The 17,932-nt window shown below is 42.4% G+C and overlaps 1 protein-coding gene across 2 annotated transcripts; it reads right to left on the reverse strand.

Moving 5' to 3' along the window:
* Positions 1 to 1,879: 1,879 nt before the first annotated feature.
* RAB14 (RAB14, member RAS oncogene family) lies at positions 1,880 to 17,636 on the reverse strand. Of its 2 annotated transcripts, XM_050907684.1 has the most exons (8): positions 17,495 to 17,636; positions 9,299 to 9,357; positions 7,886 to 7,939; positions 6,194 to 6,371; positions 4,977 to 5,043; positions 3,993 to 4,080; positions 3,641 to 3,671; positions 1,880 to 2,741 (listed from the first exon to the last, which is right to left on the reverse strand). In XM_050907684.1, exons 2-8 carry the CDS (start codon positions 9,348 to 9,350, stop codon positions 2,564 to 2,566), a joined length of 648 nt encoding a protein of 215 aa, XP_050763641.1. In that variant the 5' UTR covers positions 9,351 to 9,357; positions 17,495 to 17,636; the 3' UTR covers positions 1,880 to 2,563. The 2 variants fall into 2 exon arrangements, with proteins under 2 accessions (XP_050763641.1, XP_050763642.1); XM_050907685.1 differs by lacking the exons at positions 7,886 to 7,939; positions 9,299 to 9,357.
* Between the last annotated feature and the right edge of the window lie 296 nt (positions 17,637 to 17,932).

A 17,932-nucleotide genomic window follows, 5' to 3' on the forward strand; every position in this document is an offset into this window, starting at 1 on the left:
TCCTGAAGAGCATCTCTTCACCCTCTAGGAGGAAACTTGCACAGGGTGACTCTTTCCCAGCCCCCTCCACCCGGACAGGCTTTGAGATCATCCTCAATCTTGCCCTTTCTCATCCACATTACTAATATAAACCTTCTCTATGCAGCAAGTCTCACATGGCAACTACATCACGTTGCACGGGGAGTGAAGGCCACAACCCAGCTCTGGCCATGTGTTCCGGACTCAGCCCTGGCCGGTTACACCTGAATGAGCAGTTCTGGGCGCCAGCAGAGCCTGGCAGACTCCTCTTGTGAGCAGCCTGGGAGGTTTTTACCACTTAAGGTCCATCGTAAAGGTTCAACACAAGCAGCTAAAGCACAAATACCAGCACTACAAGGAATTCTTGCCTCATCTTGGGTAGTGCTCACATTCCTCTTTAATGAGATGCTTTTCTCAAGAACCAAGGGCAGACTGCAGGCACGGAGAAGCGCCTGCTCGGAGCCTTTGCAAGCCAGCTGCTGTGGTGGATGGAACAGCCCAGCCCTCAGGAGGGCGAGCTGCAGCAGTCCCTGTTAAAGAGCTCCGAGGAACACCGTAAGCAGAGAGGGCCAGAGCAAATAACAGAAGCCACTGTAGTTTATCTAGATACAGGTACTTTATTTACAAATATTTAGATTAATAGCATTGTTACATCAAATGAGGAGTACAGCAGTCCGAACAAATCCTTTCTGTGACACAATAAGACCTACTGTAACTTACTCAGGGAGTACAGGTATTGCACCTCAACAAGCTGTAGTCATTAGAACACGTACTTCAGGTCAGCAGCAGGTCGTGGTCCCTGGGCAAACCCTTTGTGGTGCAACCTCGGTTTAAGCAGGATGCATTAGCTGTAGGTCCTGAACATACCCATCTACTTAAGAATATTAGTTAAAAAAAAGGACTAACCAGACAAAACAAAGGGACAGTGCACAAGTTACCCAAATCCTATTGTCTGCACATTCCAGTTTCAGCTTTTATTTAACATTGACTGTACAATACTCTGGTACCACTGTTTACTTACATTGTATAGTTTTAGTGTCTAGAGAGGGATTTTAAGACTACTTTGTATTTTAAGCACTGCAGTAAGACTGAAGTCAGGCATTTGATCGTGGTTAAGCACTCGCCCCCTTCCATTTTTAAACCCCATGTGATGTTTTCCAAGCGAAGCTTCGTGTGAAACGCGGCAGTACCGCACATAGCGCCACACGTTCCAGCTGGCACCACAGCAAACCCCACGTGCAGTTCAGTAACATCCACATGTGCGCAGTCCCCACTCGAAACCCTCCCCTTCACGCAAGGGTTACAGGTTGTGTCACCCCACGACGGTGTAATCAAAGGCTTGACGAAGCAGCCCAAGTCTTAAAAGAAACCCTCACAGGGGACTGTTAAAGAAATACAACAGTAGCTAAAAATCCCTAGAGAGCACACGCGTTGTTCCGACTGTCCAGTTCAGCCTCTGACCATTGAAAAAGTTAAAGGTATAAAAGCGTAAGATGTGCAAGAGAACCAGCCTTCGTATACGATGCAAGGCGGGTGATGAAGCCCAATAATGCAAAACGCTTACCGAAGAGAAAAGCAGGTTAGCACACTGCTGATTGCACAGAACAGGATTAATCAAATGGCATAGGTATACCACAGTGCAAAGATGACGGACAGATTCCACTAGTGTTAGTTTCTGCAGCGGGATTAGAGTTCCCCCAGCACAATGTCCACTGTTGACACCAAGGAGTTAAGCCTATGTTAGTGAACGGCAGTCACATCGATTTCTGTACTAACGGGGCAACGTGGTCACATATAGGTCATACTGTACAAACTGGTATTTTCTTATATACTGTTCTAATGCCAGTAATCATTTTCTTCATTAAAATCATATACACAGGATGTATTTAACTGTTAGCTCAGTTCCTTCAAATTTTATACATATTTACGTTCTGTTAACAAATGTAAAGGATAAAAGTGGCAAAAAAAAAAAAGACATAAAGCTATGAGCACAAGAATGAATGGATTGTGTCCCTGTGCAAGTTGTACGCTCCTGCGCCAGCCCACCCCGACCCCCAGCACACACACCACAGGGAATTCTTTCAACAAAAGCACATTGTTACAGAGCCCCTTGCTACCATCGGAAGTCATTTCACAGCAAAAACTTATCCTTTACTATGGACAGCTCTAAACAGTTAGAGGTGGGGAAGAAAGGCCAAAGAACCATAAAATTAAACCGTACAAGACAAAGCCCTGCGAAAGTGTAAAATCATGAGTCCAGCATCGGTGCTCAGTTTAAATTATGTATCGGTGACACTATCACAAGGACAATCAAGAAAAAAAAAAAACTTCTAGATTTACCATGCAGGAGAGGTTTTATTACTCTACTTGCCTTTGATAACCTGATTACATCTAAAGTTGTTTAGCAGTTTAGTACTGTGTTAAACTTGTCTCAGAGTTTTAATTAAACCCAGTAAGATGTACAGAAGACAGGGAAGCGGTCAAAAGCACCGCTTCCAACAGACAGAGGTGAAAGGTCAGAAATGGAGCCATGGAACAGAGGTCACTAGCAGCCACAGCCTTCTCTCTGGGGCTGGGGTTCACTGGTTAGTCGCCCCCCCTGCGGAGCTGACGGTTTGTGCTGTACACCCGATTCTGCAGCATTCAGATCCAGGCTTCCGTCTTGGATATTCTGGTAGATTTTCTTGGCAGCCTCCAGGAATGCATCCTCAACGTTCTCTCCACTACGAAGAGAGCAGCAGGAGTTACTTAGGCTACGCTTCAGCAAAGCAATGCAGGTTATGGAGGCAGCTGGCTAGACCTCCATGCTGGGATTTGACAGGTCACCAAGTAGAAGCAGTTGCTAGCCTGTCCTCTTGCATGCAAGAAAAGCTTACCGTACTTAAAGCAGATGAAGTTTGGTAACCTATCCTTGGGACAGCCTTTGATAGGGCAATCTGCTCCCTAGCCATTAAACCTATTAGGACTAGCCAGGAATAAGAAATACATGCCAAAACACTGAGTAGCAAAAATAAGCGAAGGCGTTGGGCGACATGCACACAGCAGTGTTGAGAGAGGCTTAAAGATAGGGGAGCTGCTATCAATCAAAAGCTTTTTGTTAAAAAGTTTCATTCCAGCAGGTGCCAGTTGGAACCACATTTACTGGTGTCACTGGAGAGCTGCTCCCTTGCGTTCTGACAGGCTCCCCAGCCGACCACAAGTACGGCGCGGCGATTCCTCTCAGCAACTGAAGGGACTGGCTGTTCCCTACAGAACTTGCTTACAGCTCGAAACATCCCAGGGAAGGAATGTCTAATTGGGAACCACTCTTACCCACACGTACACATTCTACGCTCAAATAATGTCTAAAAACCAAATCAGTTCATTTGAATTCAACAAGTCTTTGCCTGAAATGTAGCGAGAGGTCTGATTTCCAAGTTACCTTCACATCAAAGCTGACATGAGTGAAACCGCTATACATACCTTACCCTCTAAGAGGGCTCAAAAATGTTTTTGGGGTTTTTTTTTCTTCCCACTTGTAAAACCCTACTGTACCTGAACTCTATGGCTGTACTTAGTCAAAACCAATACATTCCTCTTTAACAGATCACATCTGAATCTTTACTCGACAAAAGTAACTTACGTTTTCGCACTTGCTTCAAGGAACAATAAACCTGTTCAGAAACAGAGGTTTAACAGTCAATGCATAATATACTTCAAATAGCCCTAAGTCAGTCACATTATAGACCTTCAGATTACATGCAAGACACTACTTAGTACTAAACAGTGTTTTATGACTAAGTTAAGGCATCAACACACAAGCTGATTTCTAGAACTAAGCACAGTTAGAGTTAAGCCAGACTAAGGCACAGCAGAAGTTTGTACATATAATTACATTACTTTGGAAGTGTAAGCTTGCAGCTATCAATGCTGAGGATGCACTTTAACATCACTATCTTGTAGGAAATGTAACAGCTCAAGAGAAAAAAACACACCATTTTCTTCAGCAAATTGTTTGGCTTCTTCATATGTAACATCCCTCTGTGCTTCCAGATCTGCTTTATTTCCTATGAGGATTATCACCTAGTTCAGAAGAGAGAAAATTAGTCCGGGAAAAAGCTTATTAGCTTTTTCACTACTGCCCTCATTATTAATAAAGACAAAAAAACCAAAAGGAAACATGCAGAAAAGTTTAACGGCAAAAGCCATGCATCTTCAGGAAAACACTGCTCTAGCAGTGCCCCCTCTGTAACGTCAGGAATAGCATCTCCAGCTGTCACTTTCAAATGCTTTAGGCTGTTCTCATGAGATGAGGTCCTAAAAAGCGGTAGTCCTACTCTTCATGCATGAGAGCTGTACTCTGAACCACTTCTGGTATTTGTTTAATCACCTGCTAATCCAGCCAGAATCTTTAAAAGTTTTCTTTCATCACAGCAGAGAGTATTCCCATGAGCTCGGTGCTAAAGTATTTTAGGGGCATTCAGAAAAAAACTGAAGGACAACAGTTTTGTGGTATGGTCAAAGAGACACAGAAGAACCTTCTTCCCCCATTCCTCCAGAAGACCCGGTCAGCTTTTGCTGAAGATCCAATTTATATTCCAATCTAAGATGAGACAGCATTCACCTCATTACTACCACAAAGCAAGAAGCAGTAACAGAAGTTAAGGTTTGTCCTGAGTTAACCACAATGTTGTCTCCAACTGCTGAAAATAGGCCCCTGAAAGGTGAGTAGCACACGACTTTTAGAAGAAACCACTGCCTTCCTGCACAGGAGCCTACACTTTTGCTCCAGTTGTAGTAAGGGAAGAGAGTCACTGGTATACTGCAAAATGGGGACATAAGGATAACTCAGAGTTAAGCAGTTGAGAAAAAACAGTCAGCTTATTTAAGAGAACACTGCAGATGCTTTGGCCCAAGCCTTCCACCTCTTGCTTAGAGATAAGCAATCTTGCTTTCAAGCTAAATAAAGTCCAACTTACAGTATTTGGATTGGTGAGGTTCCTTGCATCTGTCAGCCAGCTGCTTAAGTGATTATACGTACTTCTTCTGCAAAGAATCAAGCGAGTACAGTTTTAGCTACAGTATTTTTTAAAATACCTAAGTGCCAACAGCATAGTCAGCATCCACTAAACACACTGACATCTGTCATCCCTATTCTTCTCCCCAACCTCAAGCAAGACAAAGCAGCAGCAGCTTGTTTGGACTCAGACCAAGATTTCAGTAAGTCAACTTTAAACCCCCAGAGCAACTCTTACAACACAGGTGGAAAGACAGACCAATTCACACTTCTAGTATGTGGTAGTTTCACCATCTTCACAAGGACAACATTTATATTGTTTTGTACAGAACACATTAAAGGATTTCCTGTCAAATACTCTTACAGAACACTGTACAGTAGAACAGCACTTCGGTAACAAACAGTGCATAAGATTGTTTTACTCAAGATTTAAGCAAACAGGAAATACACCTATATATGCAGAAAAAAAAAAAAGAGGTGCTTGAAGAATATCAAGAACAGCCCCAGAGGAAGATGGGAGACATGTGAAAGCAAAAGTATTTCATGTTGCACATCTGATTAATTATTGTTTCAGCAGCATCTTTAATTTTCACCTATAAAAGGAAGACAAGATAGCTTCTACGCAGTCTTGTTTTGTTGGAGGGCTAGCCTGTGAAGAGGCCCAGAAGTCAGACTTCTGCAATGCTCCCATCTATACGCAGCCTGTTAAGCACATTCACATAGCCCACTGCAACAGAGGTAATATTCTGTCCTGTGCCTACTCTAAGAATATTCCTGCCAGGTAAGCAGCAGTATCCATTGCCTCCCAGGATGAGAAAAATCCACATACTGAAGAGCAGATTTTAAGGACAAAGCCAGTTCTTTAAACAACTTCACCACAGGCAGTCAAGGCCTGAAATGGCAAGATCCTCAGGCCTGTCAGCAGTGAAGTTTTCCAAGAAAAGCAGCTCACAATTCCCTATGTTTCATTTTCAGCTCTTTAAATACTTAAAGCATTTAGATAAAGAAGTGTGGTAAGCTTCACACAACACGATACAAATCCATCCAGACAGAGACGGAGTCCTTTAAATCTAAGTCAAGGGGACAGACAAGCCAGTACATAAAGGCTGTGGTATCCAAATAGCTTGTCAAGCACACGTAGAGCTACGATACAAGATGCACCAGTCAACAGCACCTTACCTGGTTATGTCATAGACCATGAGAGCTCCTGCTGCTCCTCTGTAGTAGCTTCGTGTGACAGCCCTGAATCTCTCTTGTCCTGCTGTATCCCAAATCTGTAGTTTAATTTTTTGGCCACTAACTTCAATTATTCTTGTGCCAAATTCAACACCAATTGTGTGGGGACAGTCTGCCATAACTGTCATGAAAAATAAGGGCAAAGATCAGATCTTTCTAGTACTAGGTCTCCTTGCTACAAAGATATTACTATCACCAGTTTTCAGTTATCTTTACTAGATTTTCAGTCTCTAAGAAAGCACTTTTACAGCTACAGCACCCAAACCGCATCACTTAACCAAAAATAAAATGAAGTATTTCCTGAACTGCTGTTAGTTTTAAAAACAGTTATAAAATTCCTTGCCTTCTCTGATGCATGTACACTGATGCTGTTTGGCCATATATATCAGAAGGTATCAAGTCAGCTGATTCTCAGTCTATCCTTGCAGAAATGGTTAACTATTTTAATGCAGTAGGAAAAGATAACTTTTAGGGAATTACCAAGATACAGTTAAAAGTCTGTAACACAGCTTCAAAAACAAATATCCAAGTTGTTTCAGACAGGGTAATAGCATGACTGTCCACAGGAAAAAGCATTTCATAAGTAGCTATCAACACAGCAAATCAAAACAGCATCTTTCTAGTTATAATAAACTCATCTTAATAAGCTCATCTTTAAGAAAGATCAAGAAAATACAGAAAGGATGAGTACCTATTCAAGCTATCTACAGTTAGTGACAGTCTTGTAGTAGAGGTGTTTGGCATGTTAGTTTGTTCGGTTGTACTGCTTCGGCTTAACACTGACAGACTAAGAACAAGACACATTCTCATCAAGAATTTGATCGTATGCAAAGCAGCATTTAAACAATTGGCTGATACTGGATTTTAATTGAAAGCAACAGTTAAAAATCTATTTCTACTAGAAAACAGAAATATTTTAAACTGTAGCTCCTATCCACTTATTGCCACATCTCGAGTAGCGCACGGTAAAGACTAACTTTGTACTAATAAATACCTACAGACTTAGCCACTGAGCGAGCTACATGGAAAGTCACAGAGCTAACAGCCACTGCAAACCCCAATGCAACACACGTTATTAAGAACTGAAGCTAATTCTTAGTCATGATAGCATACATGAAAACGTTACAGTTGAGACAGATTGCAGTAAGCCTTAAACATGATCACACAGGGCAGTCCAAGTGTCATGAGTCACAGCAGCTACAGAGAATGACAGTGCTACTTAAGTCTGCAAACAAAGAGTCAAAGAAAAATTAATCCTTTTTTTCTTTTTGAAGTCCTTAACGGCACTAAAAAACTCCAACTGCTTGTGTTCAAGCTACACGAATATTGAAAACATGCAAATTTCAGACAAGAAATTTCACTTTGTTCCATATCGAAATTCCCCAGAAAAGCTGTAAAAACAGACACGGTCTTCCCACTCATCACAGGTAGGACTGACAAGCAGCAGTTTTGCCATTACTACATCAACATTTTGTTTCTACATCCGCAGGAGTCAAAAATCTGACCAAGTACAATACAAACCCATACAGATTAAGACAGACACCACATCAAGCTCATGCATGATGGAAGCAAAAAGGCAGGAAAGAGGGATGAAGCATACCAGTTAGAATAAATATTGTGAATTGAAATACTCACACTTCTTTTCTGTAAATTGATGAAGCAAACAGGACTTTCCTACACCCATGTCCCCTGTTACAGAAAGAATAGTTAAGGCTGACACCACATCATTGTTGCAACAAGCACATTTTCTTCATCCCACACAACAAATGGTACAGAGACAGGCAGCCATTCCTTTCTCAGGCCTAGCAATGTTCTATACCTGGCTACAGTCCTTAAATTTATCCACTTTTGCACTACAGTTTTGGTAACAGGTACGGGGTTGCAAGCAAGGGTGAAGCAGAACTTCTCAGAAGAGAAGTTAATCTGTGTTACTGATTTTACAACTGTATTTCACAGTGTTAATGAGAAGTAGACTTGTAAGAAACTGAAATGTAAAATACACCTTCTGAGTGTTTGCCCTGCTCCTTTCTTACTTGCAATTACTGGTAAGGACATCAAAAATACTGACAACCAACCAGAACACACCAAGAAATTGCTTCACTTCCACTGATCCACTTACACAATGCCAATAGTGAGAAATAGCAAGATCTTTTAAGAACCAACTTTTCCACAGGCTGAGGCTGTCACAGCAGCCTGACTTACAAAACATTGCAATAAGATTGCAGATCACTTACACCTACACAAGATCATTAAGAATTAAACAATTAACAGCAAGACCAGTTCTTCCAGGATAGTAATAAATGCAATCAAGCCCCTGACTCTAAACAGCCAAGGAAGCTGCAGCCAAAAGCAACACTTAAACACAAAAATATAGCCTGACAGAAGTTTATAAGCCTGTCTAAAGCAATGGATTCCCATTAGTACTTGTGTCTTCAGCATAGATTCTAAAACCTTTGAGACTGATCATGCAGAGGCAAAGTGCTATAGCAAACCTAAATCAACACAACATCCCAGTTGTGTGACTCCCATTACAGTTCCTCTCCATTTCCAATGGATTTAGCAATTTTTCGATATATAAACTTGATTTCAGGAGAAAGGGACCATGTGCACATGTTTTTAGAATGCCTTTTTTTCCTAGTGCTATGCAGAGGGCTAAGTATTATGGCCCTAACAGTAAAGATGTTCAAGAATACTGAAGTATGTATGTCAAGAAGAACAGTTATTTTTAACAGTAACTCAGCAATAAAGTGAACTCAATACAGGCACTGCTACTTGCCCTCACTCCCAGTTTACCTGCCACCATTCACACAGCTCGAGTTCTGTGGCATACAAAGGCCTTTGCCTTTATATTGTCAGCTGCTAAAGCTTTAGAGCAAGTGTGGTCATCTGTGAGGGACTGAGGTTGGACAAGTAACTACTGAAAGAATCACTACCATATAGCAAGTAGCATGCAACAGAAGTCAACAATAGTACAGCCACAGGGTTTGTAGGTAGGCTGTCATGCATATACACATTGACATAAACAGGTATGTGGCCAGTGATACTTACCAATAATGATGTACTTAAAGATGTAGGAATAGTTGTAAGGTGCAGTTGCCATTGTGGCACTAAAACAAAAAACAGAACACATCAGAACTGCTACTTGTTTACCAAACTCAACCCAATTCATCCAATTTAGTTCATATAAGCAAACAAAAACGCCTTCCTCTCCCCCCAACTATTGTTTCATTCACAGTTCAAGTTTGTGTACTTCCCCACAGTCACTGAATTAGTGCCAGAAACATTCAGCAAAACTCCCACATCATTTGCTCTGAACCCCTGTCAGTAAGGCCTCTAAGTAGAAACATGCTCTGCGTAGTACTGATACTCATTCAATTTTATCCAGAAAGACTTAAAGCTGTTTAAAAGCTCCAGTAGCTTCTTTGTACAGAGTCACTGCATGGACCAGCACTCACTCACCAAACAGCCGATAGATGAACTGAGAATAAAGTCGACTCCAAAAGAAAAATCTGAAGAGGTTTAACAAAACCAGCAATTTGGAACTATTACCTCACACTTTTGAGACTTGCAACAGGAACAAAGGAAACAGTGCAGCTTGCATCAAACAGCTAAGAATTACTTAAAAGAATGCTGTAGTAGCCTGAACTGGGGTCTGGACTGCTACATGTCCATGTCAGAAAAGCGGTACAAGCCACAAATCAGATGTTCAGGAAGTTAGTTAACATCTCTGTGGCTTTGTCAGCATAGTAGCATTACAGCAAGGCTTCGCAGTTTCTCTTTTCTAAGTGATAGTCAAAATTAGATTGGGGTAAGTACTTCCAATATTCCAGAGTTTTCCTATACTTTCCTAGATGTATGAGGAATTAGAACTGGCTTCAACTGTGTAAACCTGCAAGGAGTAATACCTGCCTTACCAACTAATACATCAGTTAATCAGGACTACAAGTCTATACAGCCCAGATACTGCCAGTTAACATAAAGGATGCAAAATGCCTGCTTTTGTCCCAGGTTTTAAGTTAAACTAGATACAGTGTCATCAGTTAAGCAAGTGGAAAATTTCTACTAGGAATTCACCGTTTCCCTTCCTGCTCCTGCATGGCAGATATCCAGCCATTAGAAAAACATGGTACTTCTTTATAAAGAACATTGCTTTAGCCTAGAAAGATTTTCATTCAGTCATGTGTCATTCACATGACTAATGAAACCACTACTGTAAAGAAATAAAAACGCAGGAACGCTTACAAGCCTGTAACTTTTTCAAAAGCAAAGTACTGTTTCCTCAACCACAATTAATCCATAATAGTGAACTGTAGTCGTAAGAAAGGTGACTGACAACAAATCTCATTCACAGTACACAGCCAACAGCCACCGCTTCACACAGCAGAGGTTTAAAGCAAACGCTCTTATCTAGACCTTGGAGGGGGAACAACTCCAACAGGCAGTTAAGAAGGGTTTACTGTGTGCCAGTCGCTGATCTGCACCTTGCCTTTCCTTCATGCTTGGCTCATGATATGGAAACTCTCAAGTCCTTCTATCCCAAGCAGTACGCAAAGCATCTACACTAAGTCCTATATATATACACACACACACACACACACTGTTCTATTAAACCAAGTTTAATCCAAGATAGTAAACAAAAGACAATTTTGCACAGTAATTATTGTATGTGTTGGCAAGACAGAATTCCACACCAAGTGCTGCACAAGTTCCAAGAACAGTCAGGTCAATCAAGCAAATTTTAGAGGAAACTTCTGCTGTAGTCGAGGGAAATCTCATGCAGCCATCCCACACCACCTTTGTCCTCCTCAGTCTCTGGCAAATAACTGCTCAGTGGACAGACCACTTCTTATCGCTGTACCGGGTAAGGATTCACACCCATGACTGAAAATGCACTGCCCTTTACCAAGCAAGCCAGCAACTTTACTGCCTTATTTCCTGGAAGTGGAAGATTCCAGAGTTACAGTATCAGCTTCAATATGTGCACTGATTATTTTCAACACCAGCAAATAAAGACAAGTAACTGCTCCATACAGAGTTCAAAGTTAATGTGTCACTGTGGAAACATCCAATACTTCAAATTTTCTGAATACATCTTCACACATTATGCTCTTCCTCTTCTCTAGCACATCCCAACAGCAGTAACATTCAAACGGAGCATCTTCTGATCCACTGCACTTGTTCTTACAGGATACTTAACTTGCCACTTGCTTTCTAAGTAAAGCTGGGAAGACTATGTTCATGGCTCAATTCAGTTTGATAGCAGACAAGGTTAAACTGGAGGATTACAAGGCATGTAAGTGGAAGTACAAAAGAAAAGCTTGAAAAGGCCAATTTACAAGTGCAAATACTTCAGGAGGACAGCATGAACCGTACTATTTTCCATGGAAAACAGGTGGGTGCTACAGCCACAATAGAGAAAGAAATGTGAAGACACAGAGCACTAATATGCATCTAGTTTGAAAGATCTATGGTGCATTCTGAGGATGGCAGTATCTAGTAATTTACACTGTTGTTTAAAAAAATTCAGCATCGTAAACTCCAAGACAGGGAACTAATCACTTGTGTGGCTATGAAATCTGTCCTGCAGAAACCTAGGTGACCCTCTCTTCCTTCACGATACTAGTTGGCTAAGGAATGCTAAATACTCAGAAATACTCAAAGAAGTTTCATGTTTCTGAGCACCCGACTTTACAATTTTGCTGTATGTAATAAGTGAGGGGAACATGTCCTACTATCCAAGCTTGTAAGCAGCATCACTGGAAGGTGATGAAGACTTTTTTTTTTTTTTAAAGAATGGACAAACTGGGAACTCTGTGCAGGCTATATCACAAATCGAATTTGAAATGAGTCTCTTAACTAGAATCTTTACTGCTAAATATACGTCTCTGTTTATTTCACAGACTGTTTTTGCTTGCTAAGATATGTCAATTTTCATTATACTCTTTAAGTAAAGAAGTCTAACTATGCTATTTCAATATAAAAGAAACTGTCACTGCTTTGCAACACATGCATCAAAGTCAGTTCCCACTTAAAAGTGAGAGTTAGAAAACCAAATTCTGTGCTTGGCAACAAAGTCTGTTAAGAAATGGGTGGGAAGGGAGGACTAACTTCAAGCCACGTCTCATTGCTAAAATTTCACCCTCATTCTTACAGTGACACTAGGCCCCTAAAGGAGGTGAGAGATACCACACACCCCAATGTGTACAGCCAGACCTAGCACGCACACGCTCTCCACAGCTTAAAGAAACAGATTATTAATAGCAATACCAATAGAGAAATTCACTCTTACGATGAGTCTAGACCTTCTCTCAAGTCCCAGAGAGTTGCTGGAGAAGTCATTGCATCTCATAGACCTACGTACTGAAAAGCTTGCAGAAACACAGATATTAAGTTTAAACACAATTTCTGGAGTTAAACTGAAAAATAAAGCAACACTTTGGTATTATATGTTTATTCCAAGGGTCACGTTACAGAAAAGATTCTGAAATACTCCAAATTATTACTAAAGGTCAGGAATCTTTTCTGAAGAACAGATGACTTCTTTAAAAAAAAAAACCAACCAATCACATAAACTTTTAAACACTCAAATTCCAATAAGGATTAGCAGGAATTCAAACTGTACTCAGATCTTTGAATAAAACTGATATTCCAGAAGAACTCTGTGCTGAAGGGGAAAAATAAATGCAACAAACTAAACACAGAAGCCATGGTGAGAATTCAGCCTTAGAAAACTTACAATCTCAGCATTTACTACATAGGAAAGAAGGAAGTCTGGACAAGAATAGTGCACAACAGGATTCAGTAAACACAAAAATATTAGCTACATGTTAATGCAAGGGGTTAATGTAGGTTGATAGCATCAGCCATCTGTAGGAACTGGAGTTCTACCTCCATTTCACAGCCCTCTGTTCCAGACACATGAATCTTAATAATTCCTATGTGAGGGTTTGGGGTTTTCCTCTTGGGAGAGCAAGAGGGCAAGAACTGCAGGACTGAGAAAGTTGCACATAAGTGTAAACAACTTACCTTCAGCCATTGCTGACATTATACAATATGACATCAAAGTTAATCAACCGTGAATTTACTGTTAACAGAAAGTAAAAGAAGTTTAGTCTGGAAGCTTGGTCTACTTGCCATCTTTCTTCTGGGAAAGTCTGCCAACTTAGAACAAGTTTTGGCTCCCTTTTCAGAGGTAACACTTCCCCAGAGTTCAGAGCATTATTTCAGGATGGCAACTAGCCAGAGGATCATGCTTCCCTATATACAGATTTCTGCTAGTTTCAAAGCCTGTACAATTAATTTCTGTATTACAGTTAGGACTAGAAATCTTACAGTGAACAGTATCACCATAATCCATTTTCCATATATCACCTTCTCCCTTCGAGGCTTTTTTTTTATTTATAAAAAGTTAAAGATGACCTTAACGAGATACTAATACACCTAAATTTCCTCCTCTAATCAGCAAGCACTACACAGGTATTTTGACATCTCACTGAAGCCTTATTTCAAGTATCAGCATACATCTGTACAAACTGAGATAAGGTTGTTCTAGGCACACTGCCGTAACATTCTTTATCAGAATAACACAACTGTAAATATCATATCCATACCAGCTTTAGTGAGACCCATGCAGTTCCTTCTAGCTCAACTCAAGGACATTGTCAATTTTAACTCTTCACTGGATATCATTTGCATAGAGAAATGTCATAGCTTTATGCTCAGCAAGAAGCAGGTATGTTATTAGAAGAGACTAGAACCTGTATGCACAGGTTTTATTAGACACTGCATGTGGTTAATATCATCAGCTGGCCAATCCACACAGAGATGATACCTCTGAAGACAGCTATCAGCTTGAAACTCAGGACTGCCTAATTATTACAGGTTCCCCTTAAAAACATACCACTCTGCAGCCAGAGGACCACTGTTTAGTTAGTGTGAAGCAAGAGGCATTTTGAATTTCATCTGGCCATCCAGGTGTTCTTCTGGTCATTTCTCAAGGATATGCAACAGGAAAGGATCTCACAGTTGAAGTCCAGTTCCCTTCTCTAAAAGGTAATGCCATCATATCACTCCTTTCATAAACTGAAACAACTTTTAAAGAGCTGTTAGTTTTTTCATTTGGAAGAAAATATTAGTTGTGTACAAGGGGAACTGTATGTAACCAATAACTACTATTTAGAACAGCTTCTAAATCTACACAAAATGAATAGGTAGTTATCCTCTTTCCCAGGGCATAATCTTCCTTCTCTTCGCTGCATATTTACTTAGATGTTAATTAACAGTGAACACTGAGAAGAGATCAATAAGGGGGGAAGAACTGGGGAGAGGTAGGATTGTTTCAATTCATAATTGCACTATTCCCCTGATGAAGACTTTTGTCAAGCACACAAAACAACGCAGTCTAACTGGTACCTTACTTTAGAAGGCTGCTAGAAATACAGTCTGTAATTGCTTCAATTGTGGTCTTCTGTGAAAATCATACCATATCAGAAGGTAATAACAGTTTTGTTACCGATTAATACACCCAAGCAGTGAATTCCCACAAGTCTGTTGTCCACAGCAAGCTATGAGGTCTATTACAATTAGATCTCATTGTGGTTCTACGAATTCCACACACCAAGAACATTTAGGTCTTCCTAAACATATAAACATCTCGGCTCCCTAAGATGATGGTCCCACAGCCTCCCTGGTCTGTTTGTTTATTTATTTTTGCATGCTTGTCTTTAAAAAGCCCTGAGACTGATCCCTGAGGAGTCTCATCAGCAGCCTGCTAGCAGCCCAATACTTTCACATCTATCTGACAACATTACTTGTTGCTGGCCAGTTCCTTACTCATTCTTCAGCTCTCCTAGAGCCACCCTCTCTAGCTTTCCCCATCTGGATTTCATTACAGCATCTGATTAGCACAAGACAGTAAATTTGGCTGAACTGATCTTTGATCAGAGAGCAACCCAGGGAGCTTCTTATGATCTGCTGTTGAAGATCACTTTGCATTTCCTTATTATTTCCATGTCCAGTTATTCTTTCTCTGAAAGCACAGGAGGCCTGCATGCTACTGGGCTCTGACTAACAAGCTTCAGCTGGGCAGAGCCCGGTTTCAAGCTGTTCTTGAAGAAATGCATTTGCTATATTCTTTAATTATGTAAAACACCTTAACTCAGCTTGAGGCCTAGTATTTCTAAAGACTTCACAGGCCTTCACTTCTCTTCCTATATGAGAACTTTGACTTTCTTTTTAAATCAAGGCTATGCATCATACTATCTTCACTTTATGATTTTCCTCAGTCACACACACATTGTGTTGGTTATCCTTTTAATGGTTTCACATTCTGCTCCATTAAGTTCCTCCATTTTGTTTCCTAAACTTCCTATATTTATAGACGCACACCTCATTTCTTACCAACCACACCCTAGCACCATAGCTAAATCAAATATTGTATACCTGTCCTCATCAATATGAGCACTTCCTCCAGTGTTCATTCTCTCAGCCATAGTTCTTTATCTGTTTGTATATTCTCATTTATCCTATTTTTCTCTTCCTATAAAACAGTCTAACCTGTAGCACACATCTGCATTTGCAGCAAGAGAAGCAAGTTCCGGAGATTCACATAAGTTTAGGGACAGAAACCAGAAGAGTTTTGTTGTCAGTCTAACAAATCAGAACAACATGTAACTGTCTGGAACCGTCACCTTGGAAAACACAAGTCACAAACACATTTTAGAACAAAATTAAGTAAGGTCTACCTCCTTTGTTCCAGGAAGATACAGCAAAATGAGAACCAATCATAAGCAGGTTCCATTAGATGCACAGGAGTAAGCAAGTAATTTTAAAAGATCTATTTACATTTTAAATCCTAGTACCTCCAGTATAACAGGTTTGTGTTCAAACTACTGTCCTTCACAGTAACTTTTTTTTTGTTATTCATAAAATGGAAAAGGAAAATAGGAGCTTCTTCCTTCCACTCAGATTTATGACATTTTCAAATCCCCACAGGAAGCTAGCAAATTCCTTTTTAATCCATATTAAACTATGTGATATTTAGTTATTAAGTCCCCCAGGGTTGGGATTTTCTTCCCATTCCTGAGTAATGCCCAAACACAAGAGGCCCTCAATCCAAACCATGACAGAAGTCAATCCCAAAACCAATGCATTCCGTATGATAACATCTGGCTACCGGCAAAGTCTAACTTTGGGTTTGAAATGATTTAGGATATAGACAACCTGGAGGTTCACAAAGGAGTCCTGTTAGCTCTGTGAAAAAAAATATCATACAACATAGATCTACTCTGTTTCAGAGGCCTAGAAAGCAAAGTCCACACCAAGTAACCTCCTGAGCAATACAGCCGTTGCCAGAGAGACCCCAATGCAGACATACATCTTTTCCTGGCTTTAGTGCAAGGATAATTCAGTACAATCTTAATTCAAGACAAAGCTATCCACAGATGTTATAGAAACCTTAAGAGCGTACTGCAAACAGGCAGCAGACAACTAGGTGAAAGAACAGAACTTCATTCTTCTGTTCAGCCCGAATAAGCATTGACAAAAGAAAACAGAGGACAAGTTTAGAATACTTTCGTTGCTTTCTCGAATAGGAAGTGGCATTCCCCTCAGCCCTCATGAAAGTTATTTTTCTGTCGAAGTTCATGACAGCACAGGTCAACGTAAGAATCAAAAGTACAAATAACACTGCACATCAGCCACATACACAGTATAATATACACATACAGTAAACACCCTACGTGCAACTGCAACAGTTAGTAAGGGGCACATACACATATACCGCATGTGCACGAGTACTTGATGGTGGCGTGTTACACAGGGAGTGTGCAGTGCAGAGGAGGAATGGGAGGCGATGGCGACAAACAGTGCAGCAGCGGCCTAGCTCCTGCCCAGCCAGCCTCACCCTCCCGGCCCCAGACGGACTAGCGGCCCCCTCCCCTCTTCTGCCCGCCGCCGGGAGCGAGGGCGGCGAGGCCCGCCGAGGCCGGGGACCGGCCCGCACCGCCCTCGGCGGTGGGCAGCGGCACACTGACGGGCAGCGCGGCCCCGACTAGGCCCCGGCTCCGGGCAGCAGCAGGAGGAAGTGTCGCCACCCGGGCCGGGTGGCGGCCGGGAGTCCGCCCCGGCCTGCCGGCGAGAGGGCGGCGCGCCCGCCCGAGCGGAGCCTGCCGGCGGCCGGGCACCGGCGCGGGGCCAAGTGCCGTAGGCCCGGCGGAGGGGCGCCCCTCCCCGGCCCCTCCGTACCTGGGCTCGGGGAGCGGGTGGCTGTGCAGCGTGGCTCTGTCGGCGGCAGCTCGGTCCCCCCTGCGGGCACTGCAGCGCTCTGCTTCAGGCTGGGCAACGGCCGGGCCGGGTCTCCGCCTCTCTCCGGGCTCCCTCAGGCTCGGCTCCGCTGGCTCCACTGCGCCCCCATCACCCCCCTTATCCAAGATGGCGGCGCCCCTCGCACGGGGTTTCCCCTCCCACTCTCGACGGGCGCCGAGGCTGCACAAAGGTGGGCGCGAGAGGCCCCGCCGGAACCAATCGCGGAGGCCGCGCGCCGGAGCCGCCCCGCCTCCCCGCCGGCGTGAGGGGCGGGGCCGGGCCGGGCGGGGCGGGGAAGGGCGCGAGGCGGCCGCGCGCCCGCACTCCCCGTTGCCTGGGCGCGCGCCGAGGGGCGGGCAGGAAAGCGGCGGGGCGGGG

This window comes from Gymnogyps californianus, chromosome 18 (genome assembly GCF_018139145.2).
Source record: "Gymnogyps californianus isolate 813 chromosome 18, ASM1813914v2, whole genome shotgun sequence".
Taxonomy (NCBI): domain Eukaryota; kingdom Metazoa; phylum Chordata; class Aves; order Accipitriformes; family Cathartidae; genus Gymnogyps; species Gymnogyps californianus.

Coding starts and splice junctions, on each gene's coding strand:
- RAB14 (XM_050907684.1), bottom strand. CDS start 9,350: ATGGCAACTGCACCTTACAACTATTCCTACATCTTTAAGTACATCATT. Junction 5,044..6,193: donor ATGGTCTATGACATAACCAG/GTAAGGTGCTGT, acceptor GATTCTTTGCAG/AAGAAGTACGTATAATCACT. Junction 4,081..4,976: donor ACCTCACCAATCCAAATACT/GTAAGTTGGACT, acceptor CTTCTGAACTAG/GTGATAATCCTCATAGGAAA.